Below are 27,868 nucleotides of genomic sequence, written 5' to 3'. Positions count from 1 at the left end.
TGCCTCTTGGAGAAGGGCAACATGGACCCACAACCACCCCCACGTCACCCGCTCTGAAGAGGAGCCAGCCCCAGCCGGGGTGGGGTGCTGGGCAGTGTCCAACTCAGCGGCGACCCTAGAGGTGCCCCGAATTTGAAACTACGGTCGCTCATGGTGACAAGGTCTCTGCGTGCTCAGTGTGAGCCCACCACCACTAAAGGCCTCTCACACCCAGTACGTAAGGGGCACAGAGTCGAGGGTGGGGAAGCCGAGCCCCAGAGCCCGGGCCCCACGGTCCCATGTCCAGATGCTGTCCCGGCCTGCCTTCTGTTCTAGTGCCCGGGAGCCAGTCGAGCTGACCCTGGGGTCCGCAGCCCTGCATGCCCAGGATGTGGACCTCAGCACCCACTCAGATGGGGGCAGGAAGGCCTTGCCCACAGGGCCATGTGGAGACCTGGCCTCCAGCTGGCATCCAATCAGAAACTTCACCTGCAGGTGCCACGTGAAGGCCAGGACAGGCGGCCCCCATACCTGGACTGCTTCTGGTGACCTGGAGCCTCTTTCTCAGGGACTGAGACCCCCAGTTGGGGCTGAGGAGTCCAGGCCTCCTCAGTGGGAGGGGCAGGCCACAGGTCCCAGGCCAGGGGCTGATGTGGCCTGTGGGCTGCAGGTGTGCTGGGTGGGGTGCAGAAACCCAGGCCTTGGAGCTGGGGCAGCAGGCAGGGGCTCCCCTGTGGCCTCTGTGGGACCCAGCAGTGCTTCCCCACCCAGCCCCCGTCTCCCCGCCCTCCAGGTCAGGGGCTCAGATCTGACCAGGGACTCCTGGTTGTTCATGAGTCCCGCGTGGTGGGTGGGAGGGAATGCCTGCTGTTTGCCTGATGCTTGGCTCTTGGTGCCCGAGACAGAGAACAAACACCCAGGATCAGGTCAACCTGGCCAAGAGGCTAAGGCCACTGCCTGGTCACACTGCAGATGGTTGATCCAGGGCCGGGGCAGTCCCCAGCCCCACCCCATCCTCTGTCAGCACCGGGAGGCTGGTGAGCCGGACTCCATCTTGCTTTCTGAATAATACACTGGACTCAGGAGGCACGGAAACTGCATGAGGCTCAGTGGAGTCAGAGTGAGTGGCAGGGAGACCTCCGTGTTGGTGTGCCGCGTGGCATCTCGGCTGCAGCCAGATCATCCAGCACGGGGCTCCTCCGCCCTCGGAGGCCCAGCAGCCAGCAGTGGCTGGCTGGGGGGGTGTTGCACCTGCTCCTCATTCTTTCCTCTTGGGCTTCCGGACCTTGTGGAGGCTGGGCCGGATGACCCCAGGGAGGATTTGGTGGATCCCGGACAGGAGCAGCAGGGCAAGCTGCGGGGTCAGGAGGAAGGGTGGACAGGGCTGAGTGCACCGACACCCACCGGCCATCTTTTCCCAACAGCTCCTGTTTTATTGATGATTATTATTACTAACTATTGTCGTATTGGGCCACTGAGCCACATCCCAGCCCTGTTTTATATTTTGAGACTGGGTCTCACTGAGTTGCTTAGTTCTGCCCTTTTGCAAAGGCTGGATTTGAACTCACAATCCTCCTGCCTCGGCCTCCAGAGCTGCTGGGATTACAGGCGTGCACCACTGTGCCCAGCAGAGTTCCTATTTTACCTGGGCATATCACAGCTCTGTTAAAAGATACCTCCCAAACTTGCCTGCAGCTTGATATGGACTTGTGACCAACATTTGCTCAATAAAAAGTAAGTCGAAATATCAAGTGAGATGTCCAGGACTGGACAGAGGTTGCTTTTTTTTCAGTCCTTCCTCCATTTGCAGTCTGGAGGGCAGATGTCATGGCAGAACTCTTGCAGCCATTTTGGTATCTGAGGTGAAGGGCCACAGACTTAGGTAGGCAAGAGCAATGAGTTGGCAGGAGCATGAGTCCTGACAATGTGCATGGCCCTTACATCAAAGTTTGCTTACATTTGTACTTATTTTATGAGAAAGAAAAAAAAAATAGATTTATCCTGCTTAAACTCTGCTGTTTGAGTTGTGCCTATTAGGTCAGACCTAGTCAGAACTAGCAAGGGGGAAAAGCATTCAAGCTGAGTGAACAACGTGGAAGCCAGTGGAACGGCAGGCAGTGTGTCTGGATCAGACAGTGCCAGCAAGAGGCCTTGCTGGTCAGTGCTGCAAGGTGTCCTGTCCTGCACAAGCTGACCAGGAGCAGGAAGGGGCCCCCTGGAGCCTCGTGAGTCACGTGCGGGGGTGCCAGCCACAGGTGTGCAGAGGACTGTGGGACCACAGTGAGGTTGGTGATGGTCAGCCAGCTGTCCTCCGGGTCGTGTTGCTTCTCCCCCGGGGACCAGTGCTAGCTGGTCCCAGCCGAAGCCCAGCCCAGTCGGTTCCTGGTCTCGCCTGTAACTCGGCATGGCCGGCAGAAGCGTTGGTGGGATCGGGTCCTGCGAGCGCAGCAACTCCTAATAGAAGTTGCTTGTTTGTACTTCTTCCTGCAAGTGAGAATGCTACGGTGCCTGTGGCCCCACACGGGCCTGGCCACCAGGCCACGTCCTGGGGATGAGGTGCCTGGCTCCTCCACCCTGAAACCTCAAACCTTATCACTCAGGCCAGTGCGCCTGGGCTGATCCTGCCCCCAGGGGTCATCTGGAATGTCTGGAGACACTCTGGATTGTCATGCCGCCGGAGAGGCCACAGTTGGTGGGAGGAGGCCAGGACACTGCTGAGCATGCTAGGACATGGAGAGAGCCATCCAGCCCCATATGCTATGGGCCCGGCTGGACAGCGTCTGAGGGCACCTGTGGGTCATGCCTAGGAGGACGAGGTTCGCCAGCTCATCCCTGGGCTCAGGGTTGGGGGGCTGGGCGCTCGCCCCACCGTCTGGGTGAGTGGTTGGTGTAGCGCTGTGGGGGGCGGGCCCCAGCCAGGGCTCCAGAACGCCCAACCGCACCCGTGCGTCCACTTCTCTGCCCGCGAGGGAGTAAAGCCAGAGATGGAGAGATTCCCTGCCTGGGCTGTCTGTGCTGGGAAGCAGGCTCTCCCAGGCTGAGGCCCAGGCCACCCAGGGACCCGACCTTGGGCGTGCACTCAACCTGCCCCTCCAGCACCACCCACCCGTCAGGTCCCCTCAGGAAAGGAGAGCTATCGTACAGATGCAGACTGGGGCGAGAGGAAGGTGCTGGGCTGAAGTCAACTGGCCGCTGGAGCTGGGGTCACACCCGCCAGGCAGGCAGCAGCACTGGCCAAGTGTGAGCACAAGAACCTCAACCCCTGAGGCTCGGGGTGGACTTGCTTGGGTGTCCTGCAAGGACTCAGTGAGGTCACAGGGTGAACAGGGAGGGTGGGACTCAGCCCACAGCCCCTGGTCACTAAATGTGAACTAGTGTTATCATAACCACTCTTCATATTCCCATTCCCACACGAAACACCCGGGGCACTCTTCCCAGGAACTTCTTGCCAGGGCACTTTGCCCCTGGAGAAATCCTGGGGCAATCCATTCACACACATCCATCCATCTATCCATCTATCCACCCATTTATCCACCCATCCATCCACTCATCCATCCATTTATCCACCCATTTATCCACCCACCCATCCACTCATCCATCCATCCACCCATCTGCCCATCCATCCACTCATCCACCCATCCACCCATTCATCCATCCACCCACCCATCCACCCATCCACCCATCCATTCATCCACCCACCCATCCACCCATCCATTCATCCACCCATCTGCCCATCCATCCATCCATCCATCCATCTATCCATCCATTCACCCATCTACCCATCTACCCATTCATCCGCCCATCCACCCATCTACCCATCCATTCATCCACCTATCTGCCTGTCCATCTGCTCATCCATCCCTTCACCCATCTGCCCATCCACCCATCCATCCATCCATCCACCCATCTGCCCACCCATCTGCAGCCATCCAACTCCATATCTACCCATGCATGCCTCTACTCCATTCACCCATCTTTCTCACAGGACTCTTCCTTGGCTGTGCTCTAAACCCGGGGGACGTGCGGGAAGAGTCAGACTTGACCTTGGCCTTGGGGCTTCTATCCTGGAGGATGCAATTAGCAGAGGACCCTGGTCCAGGGCCAATGGAGTGCCACGGATCCACATATGCCCTCATTTGGAAACCTAATGCTACTGCTTCCCTGTAGAGGTCCCAATTGTGGCTCCATGGCTCTCAAGGTCAAGCCTGAGGTCCACGGGTAGACGTTCAAGGCTTTGCCTCCACACCCACCCTCCACTATAGCCAAAGCCTTCTAGATGAGCATCTTACAGGTCACCTTCTCCAGGAAGCCTTCCACATCAGAGAAGGCACAACCTCAAGAAGGCAGTTGATTAAAACAGAACGGGAAAGCCCAAGTCCCTCTGCAGAGAAGAGGGCAGAAGCTCGCCAGACTGCACTTTCCAGGGGGGCTGCATGAGGAAGGCATCGGCCTCTACCCCCACTTCAAGGAGAGCTGGACAGAGGCCCAGGAGCTCCTTCCCATGCAACTAGAGATTTGTCTTGCTTTCAGAATCTCTGCAGGTAACTCCCCATGACCCTCCCTGGGAACCGTGGGGACAGTGGAGGGTGACACCCCAGCTCCCCAGCTCTGCCCAGCGCAGGACCAGGGTCAGGATACTAGGCCTGCAGGAATGGTGTGCCCATGCGTGCCAGGCCCTGCTCACTGTTTGGGATGAACTCCATCCCATGTGAGTTGGGGTGTAGGTCCGACAATGACGGCGACTCCATGGCTGGGGATGTCTAGGGCCTTACCAGAGACCACACACCTTGAGAACTAGCCAAGCCCCATGGAGCCCCTGGGTGGCCCCAGACCTTCTGGTGTCCTGTCTGGAGGCTTCTGCCCTCTGACCTTGGCAGCGTCCATGTTCTTCCAGAGCTGGGAGAGCCACTGGCCCAGTAGAAGCACAGGCTCCCCACATCCCCACTAACAGATTCAGGGGCTCTGGGAGCCCGGCCAGGCCATCATCCTGTTCAAGCTGCAATGTCTTACTGGGCGGGAACTGCCGCTGGTCACAGAGCTCAAGGCCTGGGACCGGTCCTCAGGGCCTGGGCTGGGGGAGGCCCCAGGCACCTCCTGCCGCCTCCGTGTGTGCATGCCGCAGCTCTTCCTGCACGATTTCCCCGCTGTGGAGACATTCAGGTCCTTTACCTGCAGGTGGTCCCGTGAACCACAGTCCCACTGGGGTGGCCCAGCCCATCCCGCGGGGCCGCTTCCCCGGCGCAGCGGCAGGAGGCAGCATGACTCCACGCCCCAGGCTCTCGGAGCTCGAAGGCGCATCCCGCGTCCTGCTCTGCCCGCGGGCGTAACCCCTCCTCTCCCGGCCCCGCCCCGCGCTGCGGGCCCCAGGACGGGCCTGGAGCGGGGAGGGCGCGGCGGGATCGGGTGCGGGCGCGAGGCTGGCTCCTGCGGCCGCGCCACGGCCGGACAGGTGCGGTCTGGTCCATGAACGGACGCCGGGCCCACCGCTGCTGGCACCAGGGATGGAGTGACCCCCCAGACTCCGTTTCGGGGTGGGGAACTCTGCCGGCCTCTCGGAACCGGGCCGGGCGTGGCCCAGGCTGCCGGCGTGCGAGCGTCAGCGTGTGGCCACCGGGTGGCAGCATCCGCCCGCCGAGTCCTGCCGCTCCCGCCCTGCCGCTCGCCGGACCTGCTCCCCCATTGGACCCTGGGGTTCCTCCGCTCCGCTCCCAGTCCTTAAAGTGGGGCAACTTCCGGGGCTCTAGGAAGAAAGGGACGCTGGGCTGGGACCGCTACGGCCATTTCACTCCTTTCTGTGCCTCAGTTTCCCTGCCTGTGACCAGGTCCCTTTCCTTTGGGGGCTTCCACCCGCGGTGCTCTGCACAGCTGCAACCTGCTGGCCTCTGATCCTGGGGCGGAGGAATCAGGGTCGAGGCAAAGGTTCAGAGGATTTGGAGGGATTAAGAGAGGATCAGGGGCAGGGGCCAGGGATGTAGTTTCTGAGCTCCAGGTCCCTGTCAGGGATAGGTGCGGGTGGGAGGGACTGGCAGTCACCTTCCTGCCTACACACCTGCTCCCGGCCCCAGCAGCGGTGGGTGCTGGCTGATCCTTGGGGAGTTAGCACTCCCCGCCAGCCCCTCCATCCACTGGCCCATGGTCCCTGCTCCAAGGAGTGGGTAGATGAGGCAGGGAGCAGGGAGACTCCTGGCCTGGATGGTGATCACCTCCTGAGGACAGACCAGGTGTGGTGCAACAGGGGCTTCGGGTCCCTGACACCCACTCCTCAGGCCCTGAACCGGACCAGACTGCCTCTGAGGCACCCAGGCTGTCCGACTTCAGCTCTGGCCTCTCAGCATGAACACTGCAGGGAGCCCTGCGGAGACCAGGTGCAGACAGCACTGGGGTAGGGCAGAGAGCGGCGGGAGCCCCACCTCTGTCCAGTGCCAGGGAAGTCTCTGCAGTTACCGTCCTGTGCTCTCTACTCTGGTGCTTGGTGAGAGAAGCCGTCAGTCCACCCCCTGCATATGACCAGGCTAGTCTGTCCATTTTCCATGCCCACATGCAGGGCAGGCTCCGCTGGCAATGCTGGGGGTGGCGGGTGTCTCCCATCAAGATCTGCTGGGGCAGTAGCAATGCCAGAACGGAGGGTGTGGCCCCGCAGGACACCGAGTGAATGATTTCTGGGAGGGGACGTGCGGCTTGGAAAGGAAATGGAGTGAGTGGTCTCCCCTTCCCCCATGAGAACCTGGAAGCCCAAGTGGTCCCCAGGACCTGCGCAGGCCTTTCCTTGGCCCCCCATTCCTACCCCCACGCCCGCGGGGGCAGAGCAGCGCAGGTGTTTCTTCCGAGCCGCACCCTCCCCTCCTTCCCCCCCACCGGTCCTGCGAGGGCGATCGGAAGGGAGCTGGCCTGGGGAGGGGGGCGCGGGGGTAGACACGTTTGTGTGTCACGGGGGAGGGAGGAGAAAAGGGAGGGGAGAGCCCGAGAGTGAGAGAGAGAGCGCGCGGCGAGCGAGGAGGGCGGGCGGGAGGCGGATCCTCCTACCTGGGACGCGCTCGCTCGCTCGCGGCTCCCTCTGCCCGGCCGCGAGTCACCTGGGGAGGCCGACAAGTGCGGACACATTGGCCGCCGCGGCGCTCGGCGAGGCGCGCACGGCCTCAGGCGGCTGAGCCCAGTGGAGGCAGCGCTCGCCCGCCTGCCGCGCCCGGGCCCGGCCCGCGCTAGCAGGACCCCACAGTCGCTCAGCGGGGCTCCGAAGTCGCAGTCCCCGGCCCGGGTCACTCCCCCGTGTGCACGCGGCGGCTGCGGCGACCTGGGCTCACCATGGTGGCAACGCGCGCCCAGTGCCCGCGCGTCGCCGGCCGCCCGAGCCGCAGCGCCGGCTGAGCGCGGTCCGCCCACAGCCCCCTGGCCCCTGCCCGTCCCCCGCCGGGCCCGCGCGTCCCCGCCGGCCGCAGTTGTCTATGGCGCAGCCCCCCTCCCTGGATCATGCACAGAAACTTTCGCAAGTGGATTTTCTACGTGTTTCTCTGCTTTGGCGTCCTCTACGTGAAGCTCGGGTGAGTGTCCCTGTGGGCGGGGAGCGACAGCCCAGGGCGGAGGCAGCCGGAGGAGCCTCCTCCGGGGGTCCCTGCGGGGACGCGGGGACCTGAGCGGGTATGGCGGCTACGGGGACCGCGGGGCTGGCCGGAGTCAGAACCTCACCCCAGCCCCGCAGAGAGGCAGCAACGCCCCCTGAGCGAGGGGCGCTCCCGCGGGCCACCGAGCCCGGGGCAGGAGAGCGGGGCGCGCGGGCGGCCGCCTCCGGGCTCGCGGGTAGCGGCGAGCGTGCCCGGCGCGTACTTTCACCTGTTTGGGCTCCAGGCCCCGGGTGTGGGACACGCCTTCCCTCCCCCGGGCTGCGCCGGGCGCCGAGCCCGGGCCGAGCGCTCGCCGGCTGGAGGGCGCGCCGGGGCGGGGGGCGGGGGGCGTCGGGCCGCCGAGAGGCCGGGGCGGGCGGGGGGCGCGCACCCGCCGCGAGCGCGCAGGCCCGGTACCCGGCGCGGCCCTCCGTCTCTATCCATCACCCGGACGTGTTGAAATTACCTTGACAACTCGTCCGGCTGGCTCAGGATGGGCCGCGGGGCCCGCCCGGCCGCCTCGGGCTCCGTCCGGGGCCCGCGCCCCCGCCCGCCCGGGGCCCAGGGCCCGGCCCCCCTCTCAGCCGCGCTCCCCCTGGCGCGGCCCGGCGGGCGGGCGGGGCGGGCGCCCGGCGGGCCGCGCTCCCTGCTCGCTGCGGTAGCTGCTCCGAGTCGTATTTCCACATTCCTGAAGCCAGCCGAGTCCTTACCTGTTGAACCGCGATCTCCTTTAGACGGAATCTGTCTCGGCCTCCCTCGATTGTGGGTGGGGGGACGGGGTGACCCAGAGGGAGTGCGGTACACCTCGCGGGGTCGCCCACCGCCTGGCACGGGCAGCGCGCCTCTCCACCTGCCGGCACCCGCGCCCCGCGCTCCTACTGTGCGCCACCTGTCCGAGAGCCCCTTCTGAGCGGAGGGAAAGGGCGGCGAGCAGACGCGTCGGAGCGGCGGGTTCCGCACTTGGAAGACTGCTCTTCCCAGGCGGGAGGTGGAAACACGACCTGAGAATCATCTCTTCCATCAAACTTCCATCCCTTCTCTTCCTCGGCCATTTTACAGATGGAGAAACTGAGGCCCAGAGCGGGCAGAGACCAAAGCTGGCGGCTTCAGAGGCAGGGCTGGAAGCCCCCGTCCTGCCTCGGCCCTGCAGGCCTGGGCGGGCGTGTCTGTGGTTGCTGGTGGCTCTGTTTATCGTAGGTCCGTGGGTAGGCTGTGTCCCTGGGTGTTTGTTTATGGAGGTGAGGGGTGCCAGCGTTGGGCCTGTTCGGTGGGGGTGGGGCGGACAGGCCACTGTCTTCCGGACTTTGCCGGCCCCTGCAGTGATCCTCCTGGGCCCACGGAGGGATCAGCAGCCTTAGTGAGGCCCTGCCCCTGCTGCCTGGCTCTCAATACTCAGGCCTTTCCTTCCCGCTGCTGGCAGCCCTAGAGGTCAGAGCTTCTGCTCTCCCAGTGTCAAGGATTAGGAAACAGCACAGGAGGCCAAGGCATTATCCACCAGGATCAGTGGCAGAACTGGGACTGGACTGGTTCTGGTCTCTGCCACTTACTGGCTCATCCTAACATTAGTTCCTCAACAGGAATCCTCAGAAAGCAGCCCCTCCCCACTAGCCGGAGAGCTGTGTGGCCCCCCTATCCCCAGCAGAAGGAGCTAAGGGCCAGGGCCAGCTTGGGCCACCCTCTGGCTCCTGGACTTGGAGGTCTGCATGACCTTCCTCTGTAAGTGAGCTTTGGCCACTCTGGACAGCTCAGAGCAAGTCCACGATCGATGACTTGCCTCCCTGTGGCCCAGCCTGAAATCCAGGCACCTGCCTCCACTTTTCTTCTGGGGCTATGTAAAGAGGAAGGCAATGGGCAAGTGTCCCTCTGGGTGGCCCTGGGTCTGCCCAGAGCCCTGGAGAAGGAATTCCTCTCCCTAGCCAGTCCCCCTAAAACACATACTTCCCCCACTTCTGGATTTCTGAAATGTGGTCTCCAAATCCTCTGTAAAATGACAGCAGAAAGCCAGACAGCCCTGGGATCTGTTCAAGGAGGGGAGGATGGGGACCTAGCTAGCCCCTCCCCAGAGGCTCCAGCCCTGCTTTCTTTGCAAGTTATCTTGGCTTCTCTAGGTGAATAGGAGGGGGAAGCTGGGCCCACATGTGACCTAAAGGGTTAACTGACAAGCGCTCAGTGGGTGAGGAGGTTTGGAGTGGGATCCACTGTTGTGAGTTTGCCTCCCCTCACTCCTGGCCAGTGCCTTGGGTGGTGGCTCTTTACCCAAGAAGCCTCCCATCTGAAAAAAATGTGCTGACGGTAGCAGCTCCTTTGGTGCCACTAAGGGGTTAGTCCCAGGGCCTTTGCCCTGGTGGCGATGGGGGCATGTGTCCCAATAAACTCCTGTGGCACTGGTAAAGCCTTTCTTATGGTTATTGACCATGACAGTCCAGGGTGGAGGCAGCTGAGAAGTCTCCTCCAGGGGGTGCCTGAAGGGACGCGGGACCTGAGGGGGTACAGTATGGCAGCAAGCACCTCTGGTCCCCACCCTAGGGACTCCTTCAAATGATGTATTCCAGGACTTTGGAATCCCAGGAGTTGGAATTCTAGGGTCATTAAAAATTCTAATCCCAAATTGGAGATGGTCATTGAGGGGTGTTCCGCGAGCTCAGCCCCCAGCCCACCCTGGATGCCGAATGCCTCCGCACGTGCACAGGGAGCCTCCCACACCCTACTGCACACACGTTCATGGCACATATGCCCCTCAGCTGTGCACCTCGAGTGTGCAGCCCCTGGGGGCTCCCACAGAAGTGGAACTAGAACTCGGGCCTCCCAACCGCAGAACAGATGTGTCTTGGATTCTGAGCAATTTCAAAACATGGTGACTTCGGGGTCTGCCCCAGGGTCCTTTTTGAATTGAATAACCTAGAGTCTGGACCAACTACAACCAAGGTCACTGAACTTCAGGGTCAGCCCTACCTAGGCCCGATCTTGCCTTTGTGATCGGCTATAGCAGAGGGGCTGGAGGAGCTGGGACCAAGAGGGATGAAAGCAGAGAAGGTTCCTTTCTCCTGGATGTGGGGGATGAGTCTCCATGCCAGGCCAAGAAGCCAGGACATCCACTGGCCAGATGGCCCAGAGCTCGCCTTTGCTGCTGTCTTCCCTGCTCTGCAACTCCTCGCAGCTGACAGGGTTTCCATCCCTCTAGGGGGATGGTTCTGAAAGTCAGGTTTGGCAGACAATAGGAGGTGGGACCCTAAATCTGTGTTCTAGGCTTTAGAAAGCTTACTGGAAGAAGGAGGATTGTTTTGAAAAGTATGTCCTTGTGGTCTACTCCACCCCACACGTCACAAGCAAATCCTCAAAGGAGAGCAAAAAACGTGGGGTGGGGGAGCCAGAATTGAGGGCCCCAGTGTGAGGAGAGCAGCACCTGTCAGGGCCAACCGCTGGCATTTCCCGTCCACCCCGGCCCCAGGCGCACCGGCAGGGCCGTGAAGGCACCAGGCTCCCGCACCAGAGCAGACTGACCTGGCCGCAACCTGTGCTCCCCAGCCCAGCCTCCTACCTGGTGGCCATCGGGAGAGCGGGTAGCACACACAGCGCATCTGTGCGCTCACACCTGCGTCCTCCCAGACCGCCCACGCTCTCGCAGGCACATGTAGGCACATGCATGCACACACGAACACACGTTGCTGAGCACAGCCCCCAAGCGACGCACACGCCTCCGCGCAGGTTACCCTGAGGTGCCTTCCCCCAGGTGCGCCGCGCAGAGCCAGGCCAGAGCTGCGTGGCTCGCTGAAGGTGGGGGTGAGGTGTCCAGACCAAGGCGACTGGGGCAAACCCTGGGGGCGGCTCCCGCCGCACGCTCGGGTCAGCCTCCCCTTTAAAAAAACCCGCCCGCGGAGGAGGCGGATGTAGGGGCGGCCCATCCAATGGCAGCTGCGCGCCTCAGGAGACTTGGAGATGTGAGCCAGAGCGAGCGACAGAGCCGGTTCGCACCGACAGACCGACGGAGGGCCAGACAGCCGCAAGGCGAGCCGGCCGCTCCGGGCCTGACCCACCCCCGACACCCGCACTCCAGCACCAGCGCCCGCCGCCGCCCCAGATCCCGCGCAATGCGCGGCCCTGGCGGTGGGGCACGGGCTACCACTGCCCCTGGGCCCGCAAGCCCCAGCCCCTAGCGCCCAGCGCCGCCGCCCTGTATCTGGGAGGGCCTCGGGGACCCCGGTCTTAGCTGGCGCAGGAGCCCTGCCGGTGGGGCCTGTTCAGCCCCGCCAGGCGCGCCGGCCCACCATGCTCCTGCTGTCGCCGCGCAGCGCGCTCCTCTCCGTCTATTGCCCGCAGATCTTTCTCCTCCTGTCCAGCGGCAGCTACCTGTGAGTGCCGCGGGCGACGAGCGGGGTGGGTGAGTGGGGAACCCCTGGCCTCCAGCATTGGAGCGGGGCGGGCAGGGGACACAGGGCGGGGCACCAGGCGCCCCACGAGCACGGAAAGCCGGAGACTTTGGGTGGCCTTGCCGGTCTAAGCCGCCGAGGTAGAGCACCTGGGGAACAGCTGCGGCAGTGCGAAGTCCCAGAGTTGGGGTCAGAGAAAAGGTGGCTGGGAGCAGTACCACGGAACAGAATAGGCTGCGCGCACCGGCACGGGGCTGGGTACAGCCGGCTTGCGCGGAGACTCCCTGCGCGTCCCAGACGGGTCCTGGAACAGCGGGGACCCTCTGTCCATATTAACCCACGCGGCACACATGGTCACGCCACACTAGGGAGAGGTGCACGCACGAGCCGCTTCCCAGTGCACACACCAGTACACACGTGCACGCGATACCCACCAGTCAGCGCCCAGGTTGCACGCTGAAGTCATGCCCCTTCTCGCGCCTTCCAGCGGCGCTGGGCGGCCTGACCCCTGCCCCGGTCGGCGCCTCACCTGGGGGCACGGAGGGCGAGCAGCGTGCTTGGGCGGCTGCGGAGCACCACCCAGGTATCAGGGCTCAGGGAGCAAGCGCGTGTGTGCGTCGGGTCGGGCAGCGCCCACAAGGCTACGGGAAGCTCAGGGTAGGGCCCAGTCCGGCCCAGCCGAGGGGGCGCGTCCGCGCAGCGGTGGCTTCGCCCGATTCCTAATGGGACGCATATGGTCTGGCCTCCGATTTAAAAAGAAGTTTGATTTATGGAACCGCCGTTTGGGGGAATTTAAGCTGGATGCTACTGATTAAACCTCAGAGCCAGCTCTCCCTCCCCCTCCTCCCCTCCCCCGCCCCCTCCTTTACACGCGGGCCACGTCCGGGGTCGCTTAACGCGGCCAGAGGGGGCGGCCGCCGCCTTCCGGCTCCCTACGCCACCCCGTCCCCCGCGCGGCCACAGTCCTAATAAATCGCCGCACCCCCACCCCCTTTTAATGAAGACGCAGCCAATTTCTCCTCCAGCTCCTAGGAAATTACTATCCTACCAGTTTTCCTTCTATAAATAGTCGCGCATCTTGAAACAAAAGTTCGCAACCGCAGCCAGATGCTGCGAGGCCCGTGGTTTCCCCGGCTGTGGGACATAATTACAAGGTCCGGGCAGAGAGAGCGCTCCAGGCCCGGCGGGCAGCCCCAGCAGCGCAGGCATCAGCTGGGGTGGGGTGGGGGGTAGCAGGCCGCCCTGGGCAGGGCTCAGGGCCCGGTAGGCACCGCCTGATCAGTGAGGACCCAGGCTAAGTGCCGGGCCAGAAGGTCCTGCTTCTGGTGTCCCTCCCGGGAAAAGGAACAGCCAAGGGGCCCTGGATTGGCCTCTGGAGTCTGCGAAACCTCCCCTCCCCGGAACTCTGGCAGCTCAGTGTTAGGCCGTGCTAGCTACGCTGCCTGAGAAATCATTTTTGGAGCCGGCTGGCTGAGGTTTGGTGTTCCTGGGGAGGTGTCCAGGGGTGGAAGCCAGGGGCCTTCCGGGGCTGATTTGGAGCAAGGGACTCAGAAGCTGGTGGGAGCGAGATGGGAGGGCACCAGCGAGGGGCTCTCCGGCAGGTGGTGTCTGGGATACCTCCAGCCCCTGCTTTCCTGCGGGGAGGCGCCCCACCTTCCCGCCTGTGGGACGCCGTCTGTGTGTGCACACGCTCTCCCTGACTGCACCGCATGCTTGGTGGGCAGGCGTTCTTTTAAGGGAACAGCTTTGCAAATGTTCCCGGGCCAGTGCTGGGGTGAGCAGGAGCGGAGGGGCTCAGGAGGGCAGCCTCAGAGCCCCGCAGCTCCTGGCCCAGCAGGTGGGCCTGGTCTTCAGCTGTAGGGGGAGAGTGCTAATGGGGCTTGGTGTCTCTGGGCTTTGCCCTGCCCTGCCGTGGGCGCAGGGCTGGCCCTGTGTGTGAGATGCCTAGGTGGGAGCAGGGTCTGAGCATTTCCAGGGAAGGCATGCGCAGTGCGGAGACCTTGTTTCATGAGTTTGGGGGAGGCAGCCTGGGCACAAGGGCTGTGGGAACGGTGAGAGAGGGAGGGGGTTGGTATAAGCCTGTCTCAGTGCTGCGGATGCCCTCGGGGGTCAGCCTGTGGGATCTGAGGATGCCGGGGCTAGGAGGGGCCCTGGGTGGAGGCTTCGTTCTGCTCCAGAGAACTTTCCAGAAGGCATCCCTTTGCTCGATGGCAAATACTGGTGGACAGTTGATCCTGCCCCTTTCATCTGGGCTGCCCCCCCAGCTCCCTGGGCTGGGCTGTGGTCCGCACACAGTGAATCCCAGACGCATGCCTGGGCCCCTGCCACTGATCGGGTTGGACGGGTGTGCTGGCCTGGAAGGGCCCTGAGCCCCACCGGATGCTGAGTGTGGCCCAGCTGTGTGAGGCAGCTCGGGCCAGCCCTAGCTGCCTCCATGCCTGTCAGAGTAGGTGCTCGAGGGCCAGTGGGGTCCAGCAAGAGCCACGGGAATGCAGGTGGGCGCCACAGGCCCCAAGGAAGCCTTGCGGTTCTGGGTCAGCTGGTGTGGGAGCCTGGGGTAGGCTGGCACGGGGGTGAGGCTGGGCCCCTATCCTGGGCAGGTCCCTTGCAGTCTTGGCCTCCCTCTTCCAGATGTGGGGGTTGGTTGTGACACTCCCCCAGGTCTTCCGGTACAGCCTCTCATGGTGACTGCCCGCTCTGGGCCGCCAAGTGAGTCATGGTGACAGGGCGGTTACTCACCGACCACCTGGCCGTGGGGGGTGGGGGGCGCTGGCCACTGCCCGCTAAGGCCGAACCTCTTCCTGGCTCCCACTGTGGTGGTATTGGTGGTGTCCACTGAAGTCCCAGAGGCCCTGTGGGCATGACCCTCATGGGGCAGGGTGCTGAGTCAGACCTACTCCCATGGCGTCACAGCCTGTGGGGGGCAGGATGGAGCTCCAGGCTCCAGAATGGACAGGTCACCCTAAGAGAGGAGCAGCTCAAAGCCTGGAGGGTGGCACTGTCCAGGTGTGGAGGCTCTCTGGACCTCAGTCTCCTTTTTAATCACAGTGCTGGAGATCCCTCCGCCTCAGGCTCGGGTCAGGCCCAGGTGCCCTCAGGATTCAAAGCACAGGATACTCTGTAGCGTGGTGGCACAAGGAGGTGGGAAACCCCTGAACTCTTAAGCCCCGGAACCTTCCAGACGAATGGAGCATCACTAACCCACCGAACTCCACCACGCCCATGGCATTCTGGCAACGGTCTCCACCCACCCAGAGGCCCACTCTGCCTCCTGGGGCTGCGGTTGGGAGTGAGCCTGTGGAGGACGGACCCTTTTCTAACCTGGTTTCCCAGCAGGGACGTGCAGGTGACCAGATCTGGGTTCTCATTCCTGCTTCACCTCTTACTGCCGCTGGGTGTTCTGACCATCTGTCTCCTCTGTGCAGCAAGGATTGGGTGGCACAACCTCACAGGGCGACCCTGAGCTCCCAGGGGAAAAGCTCAGCCTGGTACCTGGGGCCGTTTGCAGGCATGAGGAGCAGGGAGGCAGGGAGGCCGTGAGGTTGGCCATCACAGCACAGGGAACCCAAGGGCTGCGTTCAGGAGGGAGGGGAACCCAGGGGCCTCTTGGAGACGTCACCTAGACAGGGTTTTGAAGGGTGGATAGGAGTTGGCTGGACTAAATAAGAGTGTGAGAGAGACCCCTTGCGGGGCTCACAGCATCTTACCAAGGGAGGCAGATTCAGTGTTGAGGTCCAGAGGAGGCCCTTTCCTGAGGTCCTCCAGCTCACCGAGGTCACCCAGGTTCCTCACCTGTCCCCTTTGAAGAGACATTCTCCCTGGGGTAGTCCAGCCAAGAGAGGACCTGGGTGTGGGCCCTAGGCGGCCCAGTCAGGCCTTGGAGACCCAGTGGGGGCTGGGTAGGTGGCCCAGGATGGGAAGTGACTTTTGAGGTACCACCTGTACACACTTTCCTGGATCCTGTGGGGCTCTGCACAGAGGCCTAGCAAGTCACGCTTCCTGCCCTGCCCCTCCACCCCTTGTCCCCTGAGCCTCTTGCTAGGGTCAAGGGCCAGGGTCTCACTGATGCAGGCACTGGGGGGCCAGAGCTCCTGTGAGATCTGCCCAGCACTCTGGCATCCTACCCTCTGGACAGCCCTGAGGGCAGAGGGGAGTGGCCGGGTGGAAGGCTCTATTCCAAAGGCCCAGAGACCATCCTCCTCAGGGTCAGGGATGTGACCAGAGCAGGGCTCCTGTGCAGCCCAGGGCCAGTGTCTAGGCCCTCGGGCCCCTCGTTGCCTCCTGGGCAGATGGAGGGCTACCAGGGGCTCCCTAGAGGCCTCCATTTATCGTGGCCCTGGGTCCAGCTCAGATAGGGCTCAGCTCCCCTCACAAGGGGACAGGAGGCGGGCGCCCTCCCTTGTCAGATGAAACCCCGGCCCAGGGCTCCCTCAGCCTGATGAAAGGGTCATTGTGTGGCGCAGGCCGCCCGCTGGCCAAGGACAAAACCGCCGTTTGTCCTCCCTCCTTGGTGCGGGGCTGGGGGCCTCCCCTCAGGCTGGCCGGTGGTGGGGGTGGGCACAGGTGCGCTCCCTCCTCCCTTTCCTTCCCTGCCTTCCTGCTCGCCTGCCCAGGCCCCATCCCCAGGCCTGCCCCCCACCCAGGGCACCCTGGCCTCTGTGGACCCTGCGCTCTGGGCCAGGCTGGCTGCTGCCTGGAGGCAGTGAGCACTCTGGCGCTGGAGGCATCCAAGCAGACGGATGCAGGAGGTGTGGGGCCAGGATGCTGGAAGGGCCATGCTGGGCAGGAAAGCCAGCACTCACGGGCCATCTCACAGCCTCAGTGGCAGAGCGGCGGAGCGGGGCTGGGACCCCCGACCACTGAAGCAGGTGGCTGCCCAGCTACTGGGGGTGCCCCATGGCCAGGGCTGCAGGTGCGAATGGAAGACCTAAACTGTGCAGCCCCCAAGTGTGTGCAGACGGTGACTCTTAAGTGGGAACTGGGCCGGGCGAACATGGCCCTGCCTAGCAGGTGGCTCTCGGGGTGTCATCTGTGGTCCAGAGGAGCCAGAGTCCATGTCCCCTGGGAGTCCTGTCGCACAGCTACCGAGGCTGCCCTCACTTTCCAGAGCAGCACCCCGGGCCACCTTCGCTCCCCACCTTCTCTGTGCTTGAAGCCCTGCCGCAGCCCCCTAGAGGAAGGGCTCCTGGCCTGGGGACAGTGGCACTGTGCAACCTCCCTGCAGCAGGCCCAGGTGCTGAGGGCTCCGAATTAAGACTTCAGCCCCAAGAGTCCCAAGTGCCGACCCAGTAGAAAGCCTTTGAACGGGACCCTCCAGAAGACCCGCTGCCCGGGTGGGGACGCCCGGCTTCTGGGGGACGCCGGCTCCCGGGCGGCTGTCTCCGGGGCCTGGACTGTGCATGTCATTTGGGGTCTGCTGTGGAATCTCTTTCCTCCCTGGCTGCCAGCAAAGGGGATCTAGGTCAGGGCCGCCCACTGCCGTAGGTGAGAAGGTGACGGGGTCAAGGTCACAGTGCCAGGTGCCTCACAGAACAAGGTGGCTGAGTCCAGACTTGCACCTGGGTCTGTCTGGCTCTCAGGGCATCTGCACATGCAGTTTCCAGCCTCCAGCAAACCCTGTAGCCCTTCTGCTCGCCATGACACTGTACGTGGACTGAGAACCCAAACGGTCGGCTGGTTGGAATTCTCTGTTGACCAAGGGCCACTGAGCCCCAAGCAAGGGCTCTCTGAAGGTCTGAGGACTGCTCTTAGTCCAGCTCTAGGACCAGAGGTGAAGCTTACCTGGTGGGTGGTGGGAGGAGAGGCTTCCTGTCCAGGACCCTTTTCTCCCTTGACCCTGACCCAGGATCTCAGAGACTGCTGGAGCAGGTAGCCCAGCTGGCCAGCTTGTGACTCCGTGAGGTCAGCATGTGTGTGGCTGTGGGGAGCCCAGGTCCTCAGTCTTGAGGGCTTGTTCCTCTTCTCTGGTGGTGGGTCTACGCCTCTCCCAGGCCCCCGCCCCACGGGCTCTTACACCCACCATGTCCTGCAGTCCACTGCTGGCACGTGAGACTGGCCAGGTGGGGTCTGGAAGGACATCCCGAGCCATTCTCATCACTTACACGGGCTGTGGTAAGCCCTCCCAAGGCAGAGGGGCCCTGGCGCCCCCCGTGTGCCGCCTGGCAGGCCCTGTGGTTTGTGGGGCCGAGGGGGAGCTGGGCTGGGACTGGATGACTCCCAGTGCCCGGCTCAGGTCTCCCCAGGGTGAAGTCCCCTGGTGAGGAGCACCCGGATTGCCCAGGTGCTGCCAACACCCCCCAAGGAGTCCGCCCGTCACACATCCTCTCTGCCTCCCAGCCCCAGGCTGGGCGGTGTGGAGGGCTGACCTGCACCATGGACCCAGGCCCTGTCACTGTCCCAGCAGGTGGACTTCCTCCCCCTGGTGGCGCTGCCCCAGGGGTGGAACCAGGTCAGGTCTGCCCCGCCTCCCGGGTGGCTTCCCGAGCCTCAGCCTGTGCCATGAGCGGAGGCGCATTGGGTGGCCCCAGCAGGGAGGACACTGGGGTGGTGGGCCAGCGCCCAGGCCTGGCCCGGCAGGCTGGTGGCATAGAGAGGGTGCAGGGCCAGGACTTGCCCTCCAGCCACACTCTAGGCCTGCAGAGCTTAGTGCAGAGGGGGCAGGGTGTGGCCGGCCCTGGAGAGGCCAGGCGGGCCACTATCCAGCAGCATCCAGAGAGGGGCTCTGGGCTGAGGGCAGGAGACCACCTGTCCTCTTTCTCAGAACCTGCCCGCTGGGCTGCATGACCAAGTGGACTGTGTACTAGGCTGCAGCTCCTGGTAATACGGGAGGGACACCTGACGTCCACCCTGCACTCCTGTGTTTCCTCTCTAGCCTCTTCAGGAGCCAGCAGTGTGTGGGATGATGACCCTACCGTTAGGGGCGTCCTGCCTGTGGTCTAGCCCGTGCCTGAGGAGCAGCCTCGGAGGGGAGGCTGCCTCCCTCACGTTCTTACTTTCTGAACTCATGACTGATTGTGGGCTCAGAACTGGCCCTTGAGGGGCTGCTGTGTGCCTTGGATAAGACGCTATCCCTCTCTGAGTCTCCTTTTGAAATGGGAACGATGAACTTTCGGCCAGGCTGCAGAGGGGTCAGTGAGCACTCCATCTCCCAAGGCAGCCAAGCTGAGGAACTGGTTGGGGAGACCGTGGAGGCCCCAGAGGGAGAAGCTGAGGCCAGTGGGTTGCTTCAAAGGTGAGGTGAGTGGTAGAAGCTGGCCCAGGCTGCCCAGCTGTGGTGGATGCTGAGGGGTAGGCTGGTGAGGCCCGGCTCACATGGCTGCAGGTGCTGTGCCCCAGGAGGGCCTCACCCACTCTGCTGTGGAAGGAGGACCCCCAGGACCCCGGCCTAAGGCCCCTGCCTTAAAGTCTGCAGAACCAGAGGGTCACTGTCCGCCACAGGCGGCTCAGCCCCCACACTGGCTGCTCAGAGCCTTCCATGGCCAGGAAGTCTGAGGTGCTGGCCCAGCCACCAAGCTGGCCACAGGCCAGCCGGGCCTGCCAGCTCCCTCCCACCTGTCCACCTGCCTGCCCGCCTGTCGGTCTGTCCTGAGGTTTGGGGTTGGCACCCTGGCTGCCCAAGCCTGCGAGGCCAAGGCTGGAGCTGAGGACCCTCAGTGCTGCTTGGGCCTCAGCTGGCTGTGTGAACTCTGTGCCATGGCATCTCTTGTGTCCCCATCTGTGCCTTGGGAAACCTAGAGGAGGGGACGATCTCTGAATGCAGGCCTGGCGGCCGCCCCAAAAACCTAGCACAGATGACCACCCTGGGGTGTGGGACGGAGGAGAGACCCAGGCAGGCTTCCTGGGGAGGAGGCCCCAGCCAGATGGGCGAGGATCTGGTCTCGTGGGGCCAGAACCCAGGTGCCACGATGTGCCCTGCCTGTCAGTAGAGGTCTGGAAGTCTCTGAGGCAGAGGTCAGTGTCCTGCGGTTCTGGGTCACCACGACTGGGCGGGGCTCTACCTTCACAAATTTAGCAGGTGTGAGGCCAACGAGCCCTCCTGTTCCCTGTGCCCCAAGCCTGGGCTCCTCGTGCCATCCCTGGTAGTGGCCTGCCCAGCAGCCCAGTCCTGCCCAGGGACCCCTGCTCGCTGCCTGCTTTCTACTAGGCCACCTGGTTTCTCTCCAGGCTGGGGTCCCAGGATGCCAGGCCAGGAATGCCAGCTATGCAGGGAGGGTGGGAGGGCAGCCGCCTCGGGGGCGTGAGGGAGCAGGCGGACGCTCCGCTCTCTTCCCCAGGAACACGGCAGGCAGCGCGCAGAGCGGAGCAGTGGCCTGGAAAGATGGCGGAAGGCAGGACCCATGCTGCAGGGGCTGCCTGCAGGAGACCTCGCCAGCAGCCAGGGCCCTGCTTCCCAGGGGCCAGACGGGTAAGCTGAGGCCTGTGAGGCCAGCGAGGCCAGCGAGGCCCCGCCCCAGACAGGCCTCCTTAGGGTCTAACCTCAGGTACCCCCCCCAACGTACATGGCAAACAGCCTGGGTGGGGTGTGGAGGGCAGAAGGTGACCCTGTGGTGTCAGCCTCTGGCCGCCAAGCCCTGCCTGCCTCTCAGCCCTGCTGGCAAGGCCACCCTGAGGAGAGCTGTGGAAAGGGTGGACAGGGGATCATCCCATGCAGCCCACAGTGGACACTACCAGGAGGGTGGGCCTTTGGCCTGTTCCTCTCCCACAGGTGCAGTTCCTCTCCCACAGGTGCAGGCCCTGTGTTGGGGCTTGGGAGGGGACAGCTCAGAATGGCCAGGTGCTGGCTCTGGCCAGGCCCACAGCCTGCTTCTGACATCTCCCCAGGGCCTCCTCTGGGCCAGGGCCTTCCCGTCCAGGCCAGGAGAGGGAGGGCTGCTTGTCCCCTATTTTCAGATGAGAAAACTGAGACCGGAGCAGCCCTAGGGAGGTGGGCCTGAGGCCTGGGGATGTGGAACTGCTGCAGGCCGTCTTCCTCACTGAGCGGGGGTGGTGGAGCCCCTGCAGAGGGAGGGGGAAGAGTGGGGTCTAGGAGGACCAGAGGAAGGACAGTACCTCCAGGGAGCTGGTCCTTGTCCCTGCTGTGTCCAGCACTGACCAGTTCTGTTCCGTCCTTCCCTGCTCTACCCCATGTATGTGGCTTTGGGGACCCTGCTGGCCCCCAGCTGCACATGGGGACGTGACCTAGCCAGCTTCCTCCAGCCAAGAGCCATAGCGAGTGGAGGGTAGCCAGGCATTCTGGGACAGGTGAGGGCAGATCTGTGTTCTGGGTGCTTGGCCAACCTGCAGCCCGAGGTGGGCTGCTCGTGGGGTCTGCTCAGTGACCCCGGGCCTGCAAGACCTTCCTATCCCCATTTGACAAGCAGGAGCACTGAAGCCTCACTAGCTCCTTCCCATGGGACCAAACTGGCTCCAGAGACAGACAAGAGCCCCTGAAACTCATGGGTGTCTGGAGAAGCTCTGGCCACCCCTGCCCACCTGTGGGAGAGGCTGGCGGGAGCGGCTTGGGTAGGTGTGCGGGCCAAGCACCACCCTCCCGGGTATTTGCCCAGTTACTTCCTGGATGAGTGGACCCAGGCCCGCCTCCCTGGCTGATCATAGATAATTAGAACATTCTTCAAATATTTTGCCGGAGGATGCCCAAGAAGGAAGAATTACAAAGTGCCCCGGGCCAGGAGTGTGGGCTGGAGGAGCCAGGGCAGCTGGGCAGCCAGGGGGCCGGCCCAGGGCCTGCAGGGAGGCCCAAGCCTATCCATCCCCACCTCCCAGGGAGCTCCCGAGCTTCACCACGTGGAGGGGGCTCGAGTCCAAGTCCAGCTCAGGGCCTGACCAGGTGTGGGGCAATACTGGGGACCCCTGCCCTGGGGAGTCTGCAGGCTTTGGGAGGCAGATTCTGCCCCAGATGGCCTTGGGCAAGTTGGAGGGTTCAAGCATAGGCCTGAAATCAGGGTGGGGACCCAGTGGGAGAGGTCTGCGGGGAGAGGCAGGTGGAGGGCAGGTGTTTCAAGGAGGGACAGCAGGCCAAGGGGCAGAGCTGGGATCCTGGTTCCATGGGGTCCGGGGGCATGGGCAGGGCCAGCTTCCTGGCTCACAGTCCTGCCCTGGCCGGACTGGCCACTCTGGAGTGGCCCATGGTGGGGCCTGGGGGCCTCAGGCAGGCGGATCTCAGCAGAGGGGTTGGCAGGGGCAGGGCGGGTGGGTGGGTGGCGACTCTGGCTAGGCCCTTTGGTATCCTGGTGACAATCCCAAGGGGGATGTCTGCTGCCTGTGGAAGGGAGGCATGGGCTCCCAAGTCCCTCTCAGCCCCTGTGGGTCTGGCAGGAGGGGTCAAGCATGTTTAGGCCCAGGTGGGCTCAGTTGGGTTCTGGAAGGTACTTGGATCCTGCCTGGTCCTCGCCTGGGAATGTCCCCAGCGTTCTGTGGTTTGCTGGTGTCCAGAGACTGCTTCAGTCCTAGGAACCCGTGGGTGCAGGTGGGCTGCAGTAGGAGTCTCTGGGCCCCAGCTGCGGGCGGGGCTGTTGGGGAGCAGGTGCCAGCTGGGGTGAAAGGTCACTCCCGCAGCAGGCCTCTTTGCCCTCCCTGGGGTTGTGACCTGTGGGTCTGTTTGGGGGAGTTTGTAGGAGAAAAGGGACACTGAAGTGGAGGTGCCCAGCACCTGTGGACCCCTGGGGACATGAGGCCACACCCATGGCCATAGTTGGAGGCCTGGTGGCTTAGGGATGACTGGAGGCTTCCTCTGGGCAGAGTGTCCAGCGCCAAGTGCAGTTGGTGATTCTCCACCTCTGGACATGGGGAGTCACGCGTGTCTTGCAGCTGGCCGGGCACCCTGCAAAAGGTGGCTTCACCCCATCACCCAGGCCTGCCCCTGGAGGAGCGCAGCTTCGTGGATGGTGATCTGGTCACATGTGAAATGGGGACAAAAGCTGCTTTACCTCAACTGCTGGTACAGGCTGCCGGGAACCGGATGTCGCGACCGCCCACAGCCCACACCCTCGCCCGCGGCTCGGCCCCACCACCTGCTCCTGCTGGTACAGGACAGGGAGCCTGGGCCGCTGTCCGCAGTGGGGCCTCCCCTCCCGGGCCCCTGAGCTGCCTGCTAGCTGCTTCGCTTTCTCCATGCTCCTTCATTTGTTCACTCCTACACACGGCACAGGGGACATAGCGGGGTCCCCGGCCCTGGGAGGCAGTCATGGCAGGGCCCTTCGGGGAGGGTCTGTGTCTCGGGTTGCTGTGGATCTCCCCCCAGGCAGCTTGACGCATGGTGGGCTTTCCAATCCGGGAGCCCCTGGGGAAGCCCAGCCCCACTCAGCCAGCCCCAGAGGCACCTCCTGCCCCGGGGACCACAGGGGAGACTGGCTCTCCAGGTGGGCAAGGGGTCACACACTGCCCACCCGCCTCTGTCCTTGGCATGGGTGTGTCACAGGCAGGGCTGATGACAAAACCTTGGCTCGCCCCCCACAGGAGGCATGGGCCCAGCCCTGCCTGAGCTGCTGTGCAGGCTGCTGAACCTCTCTGGACCTCCTTGTTCCCGGGTGGGCGATGGTTGTTACTGTTGAGATCTCGGCCTCCGAGCTCTGACGTAGGCACCTGTGGGTGCTGGGTAGCTCCCACCAGGGGAAACCCAGCCCGTGAAGATCCAGGCCAGATTCCTGCCTGCGCACCGAAAGCCGGGCCAGCACCCCGGGGGCGTTGGAGGGGCTCCTCCCGAAGGAAGCAGGGGTGTCCTGGGCGGGGGAGACTGAGGTGGGCCCACCCCATGCTCCTCAGGACACTGGGGGAGAACGGCCCTGAGGGGTTGCCTGTGCCCGGCTGGCAGGCGCGTGGGTGGTGCAACCATGAGTGTCTGCAGATGCGGGTCAGAGGCAGGGGTGCTCCAGGGGTGGACCCATGTGGGGGTGCAGGGCTGCTGCGGGCGCCCACTGGCTTCAGGACTGGGCGTCTGGTCCTCAGGGGGGCTGGGAACTGGTGTCCTAGGTGTGCCAGTCAGTCAGAGTCCTCAGTCTCAGGCCTGGAGGGCCCAGCAGGCCACATGGCCACACTTCACAGCAGCCAGCCACCTGCTCCTGCCAACAGCTCGGCTGTGTGTCCAGCTGCTGCCACTCTCATTTCACAGAGGAGGAAACCGAGGCACAGAGAGGTTGGGAAATGTGCCTGAGGCCTCATCAGCTCACTGGGGTCCTAAACCCGACCCCAGCCGGCTGCCACGTGACCTCGTGCCTGGCTCACACTGCAGCAAGACGCTTGGGCTCTTGGCTACTTCTGCTTCCTCTGCTGCTGGGCAGTGATGGAGGGGCCCCCACCCCAAGACTCTCCTCCTAGAGGCAGCCCCTCTGGGGGCCAGAAAGCTCTCCCTATTATCTGGGCCAGCCCCTCTTGACCCAGTGCCCATCCCAAAGCCAGTGCAGGACATTTTGGGAAGTGCATCTCGGCAGGCCCATCACTGGCCTCTGGTCTGAGACCTGGGGTCTTGTCACAGCCACAGGGGACGAGGAGGAAGCTTCCATTTGCGGGGCTGGACCCCTTCTGTGAGCTCCTTCCAGGGTCGGCCGAGGCCAGGGTGAGGGAAGTGTCCAGACTTGCAGCAGGGTCCACTCCTCCTGGCATCTTCCCTGTGTCCTGAGGCCCTCGAGGTGCGTGAGGGGACAAGCCAGGAGCACCCGTTTCCACGGAAAATGCCAGCGAAACGCGAGGGCCCTGCCAGCTCTCTGTGCTCACAGGCCCTCGGCCTACCTGTCCCCCGCCCCAGGCCTCCGGGAGGCAGCTGCGGGATGGGGAGAGGGAGGGTTTTCCTGCCTTGGGGTGGAAGCTGGACCCGCCTGTGGGGTGCTTACCAGGGTGCCCCGGGTGCTGCGGGCATGTCCTCACCCCACCGCGGGTGATCCAGGACGTAACCTGTGTCCACCTCCCGCCTCCGGCCTCCTGCCTGCCTACTTTCTACTCCAGTCCCCACCCAAGTGCTCGCTCACCAGGGCCCCATCTGCAGCTCCCTCCCCACCAGGCATGGGCATTGGCTGGCCAGGCCTGGACAGTCATTGGGCAGGTGTGGGGAGGGCCTAGACGGCCACCAGACCTCAAAGGCCAGCGATGGGAGCTGTCCAGGGACCTGGAATGAATGAGTGGATGACTACAAGATTTCAGGGTGATTCAAACTGCATTTTGAGGGAAAAAAAAAGCCGGCCTGGCCTTCTACGAGCTTCTTCCGGGATTCACCTGCTCTGTGGCTTCCAGTCCAGAGTGGCCTCCACCTGAGGTTCGGGAGCAGAACCCCAGCTGGAGCCTGGCCAGTGGACTCTACCAGTTCCCCAGCCTCTCTGAGTGCCACTCTCCACACCTGTAGTGCAGAGACCTCTCAGGGCAAGGATAGGATGCAGGGGGCTGGCAGAGGTGGGAGGACTTAGTATCTCCAGTGGAAATCCCCCACACAGAGGCCAACAACTTTGAAACATTTTCTGAATCATCAACCACCTCTGATATTTCTGCTCCAATCCCTGCTGACTTCACATCATCCTGAACTCACTCACTGGCTTGCTGGGGACCTCCCAGCTGCCCCACACACCCCAGATCAGTACATTTCCACTTCCACTGGATCCAAATCTACATTCAGGTGTGTAGGAATCTCGTGTACTATAATAACTTTTTAAAAATTATAGTTAAAATACACATAAATCATCACTTTAACCATCTTAAGTGCATTTAAGACTTTCACCATACTATGCAACCATCTGGTTCTATCTGGTTCAGGAATTTTCCATCCCCTCAGATGGAAATTCCACACCTCCTAAGTAGTGACTCTCCTGTCCCTCCTCCCCCACCCTGGCAACTACTCTTCCACTTTGTGTCTGCGACTTGCCTATTCTGGGCATTTGTTGAGCTTCCTCCACATTGTGCCAAGGGCTCCATTCCTTTTTGTGGCTAAATAATATTCCATTGTATGGATATACCACATTCTGTTTACCCACTCATGTGTAATTGAGCATGTGGGTTTTTTCCACTCATTGGCCATTGTGAATAGTGCTACCATGAACATTCACGTAGGAGGCTTTGTTTAGACACCTGTTTCATTCAATTACTTTGGTTCTATGCCAAGAAGAAAAATGTCTGGGTAACTCAATGTTTAACTCTCTGCCAAACTGCTATGTGCAGAGGCCACCGGGTCTCCCGCTCCCGCTGCTGTCTGAGAGGACTCCAGTGTCCCCATGTCCTCGCCAACACTTGTTATTTTCCAGCTTTTCTTTTTAAAATCACGCCCGTCCTGGTGGGTTTAAGGTGGTGGCCGTTCCCTTGTGCTAAGCGAGCTGATCGTCCTGGAACTTTGCTGTCCGTTTGTGTGTCTTCCAGGAAACCTCTCCTCAAGGCCCCTATACGAGCTGTTGAGTTGTGGGCGTGTTTCCAGTAGGATTCTTGGGGATCCACGTGTTCATTTGTGTGAGGCTCGCCCACCCCACAGAGGCTTGGGGACCCACATGGGCCTCTGCTGAGACCGGGACGCATCCTAGGCTGGGCCTGGTCCTCTTCAGGAGCTGGATGTGGATGTAGTAGTAAGGGGTCACAGCTGGCCTCTGGATTCTTGAGATGAGTGTCCCCTGCAGGGCCCTCGGTGCCAGGATTGAGGTTGGGAGCACAGTGGAACGGTCACTTGGGCCTGAAAGGGAAGCAGAGTCTGCCAGACAGATCGCGGGAGGAGGGGCAGCATCCAGGCAGAGGGACCTGCAGACACAGACAAAGGTGGGTGGTGGGGACAGGGGAGGCTCGTCAGAGGCCAGGTCTGAGGCCTCTCATTCTAGGTGAAGGGTGATGGGGAGCTGCAGACGGGCTTTGAGTGGGGCAGTGACCTGATCAGATCTGGATGCCGATCGTGTAGGCGGTGGGAGCTGCCTGAGGTGGGAGACCAGGGCCGTGGCCATTGCCACGGTCTCCTGCTGGTGCCCAGTTCACTCCATTTGTCTGAACTGCTACCCCAGCACAGCAGGGACCTGTGACCTGAGCCTAGTGGGAGAACTTTGGGGTGGGGGACATCCTTTAGGTCCAGAACCAGGACCCAAGCGGCCCCACCTTAAGGTGGTGGCTGTGCCCAGCGGCCTGTTTCCAAGGATCTACAATTACCTCGGGCCGAATTCCCCAGATTCCAGCCCGCTCCCAGCCCCACCCGTCCAGATGCCCTTCCTCTACGCCAGCCTGGGGCGTGTCTGCCCATTGTGCCCGTGGGAGACCCAGGGGGATCTTGGCCAGATTAGCTGGTGGGGCGGACGGGCGGGGCCAGAGGATTGAGTGTCGGCTGGGCTGCAGCACGTGCTGGGGGCTCGGGCCACACGGGGACTGTCCAGCTGCCTGGGCACTCAGCATCCTGGAAAAACACTGCCTGCTTCCCCCAGGAGAACAGGGCAGGCTCTGGGTAGGAGGAGGGCCCCCACTGTGCGGTCGCCCACTCCCACACTTGGCCCCCTGAGCAGGCGGGTCTGCTGTTTTGAAGCTGGGTGCTGTTGGGAAGCAGCCTTCTTGCCTTCTGTTTTGCCATTCTTGAAAACCAAACAGCCGCTGTGGAGAACAGTTTGGCAGTTCCCCAGGAAACTAAAGAATCACTACAGAAGCCAGCAACTCCACTCCTAGGTGCCTGCTGGGAAGATCAAAAACGGGCTCAAAAGAAGTCTGCACCAGGGGCCCGGTACCGCCACTCACCACAGCTGACAGGTGGAAATAACCCGAGTCCCTCTGAGGGGGACAGACAGAGGGGTGTGGCCCCCGTGCCGCGGAATAGTATTCAGCCTCAAAAAAGAATGCAGCAGGCTCATGGGCTTCAGTGAGGATGGAATTTGAAAACAGGGAGCTCAGTGGAAGGAGCAGCCCCCAAAGGCCCGAGTCGTTAAGAGTCTAGCATGAGAAGCAGCGGGAAGCCGTCCACGAGATGGGAGAGCAAACCATGGCTCCAGGACA

At 62.8% G+C, this 27,868-nt stretch overlaps 1 protein-coding gene across 3 annotated transcripts in view; it reads left to right on the top strand.

Annotated features, from left to right (window-relative positions):
• Positions 1–6,987: 6,987 nt before the first annotated feature.
• Positions 6,988–27,868, top strand: part of WNT7B (Wnt family member 7B) — a 43,748-nt gene continuing 22,867 nt past the window's right edge. Inside the window, exon 1 of one of the 3 annotated variants that reach the window (XM_079142589.1) lies at positions 6,988–7,517. In XM_079142589.1, the coding sequence (XP_078998715.1) occupies positions 7,447–7,517 (71 nt within the window). In that variant the 5' untranslated portion in view covers positions 6,988–7,446. Of the gene's footprint in view, positions 7,518–10,640; positions 11,927–13,106; positions 13,420–27,868 lie in introns of those variants that run through there. The other 2 variants (XM_079142588.1, XM_079142590.1) reach the window with 2 other exon arrangements.

Source organism: Sciurus vulgaris, assembly GCF_902686455.1.
Source record: "Sciurus vulgaris genome assembly, chromosome: 5".
Taxonomy (NCBI): Eukaryota; Metazoa; Chordata; class Mammalia; order Rodentia; family Sciuridae; genus Sciurus; species Sciurus vulgaris.
The sequence above is the reverse complement of the archived record's forward strand: the minus strand, read 5'-3'. Positions and strand labels throughout refer to the sequence as shown.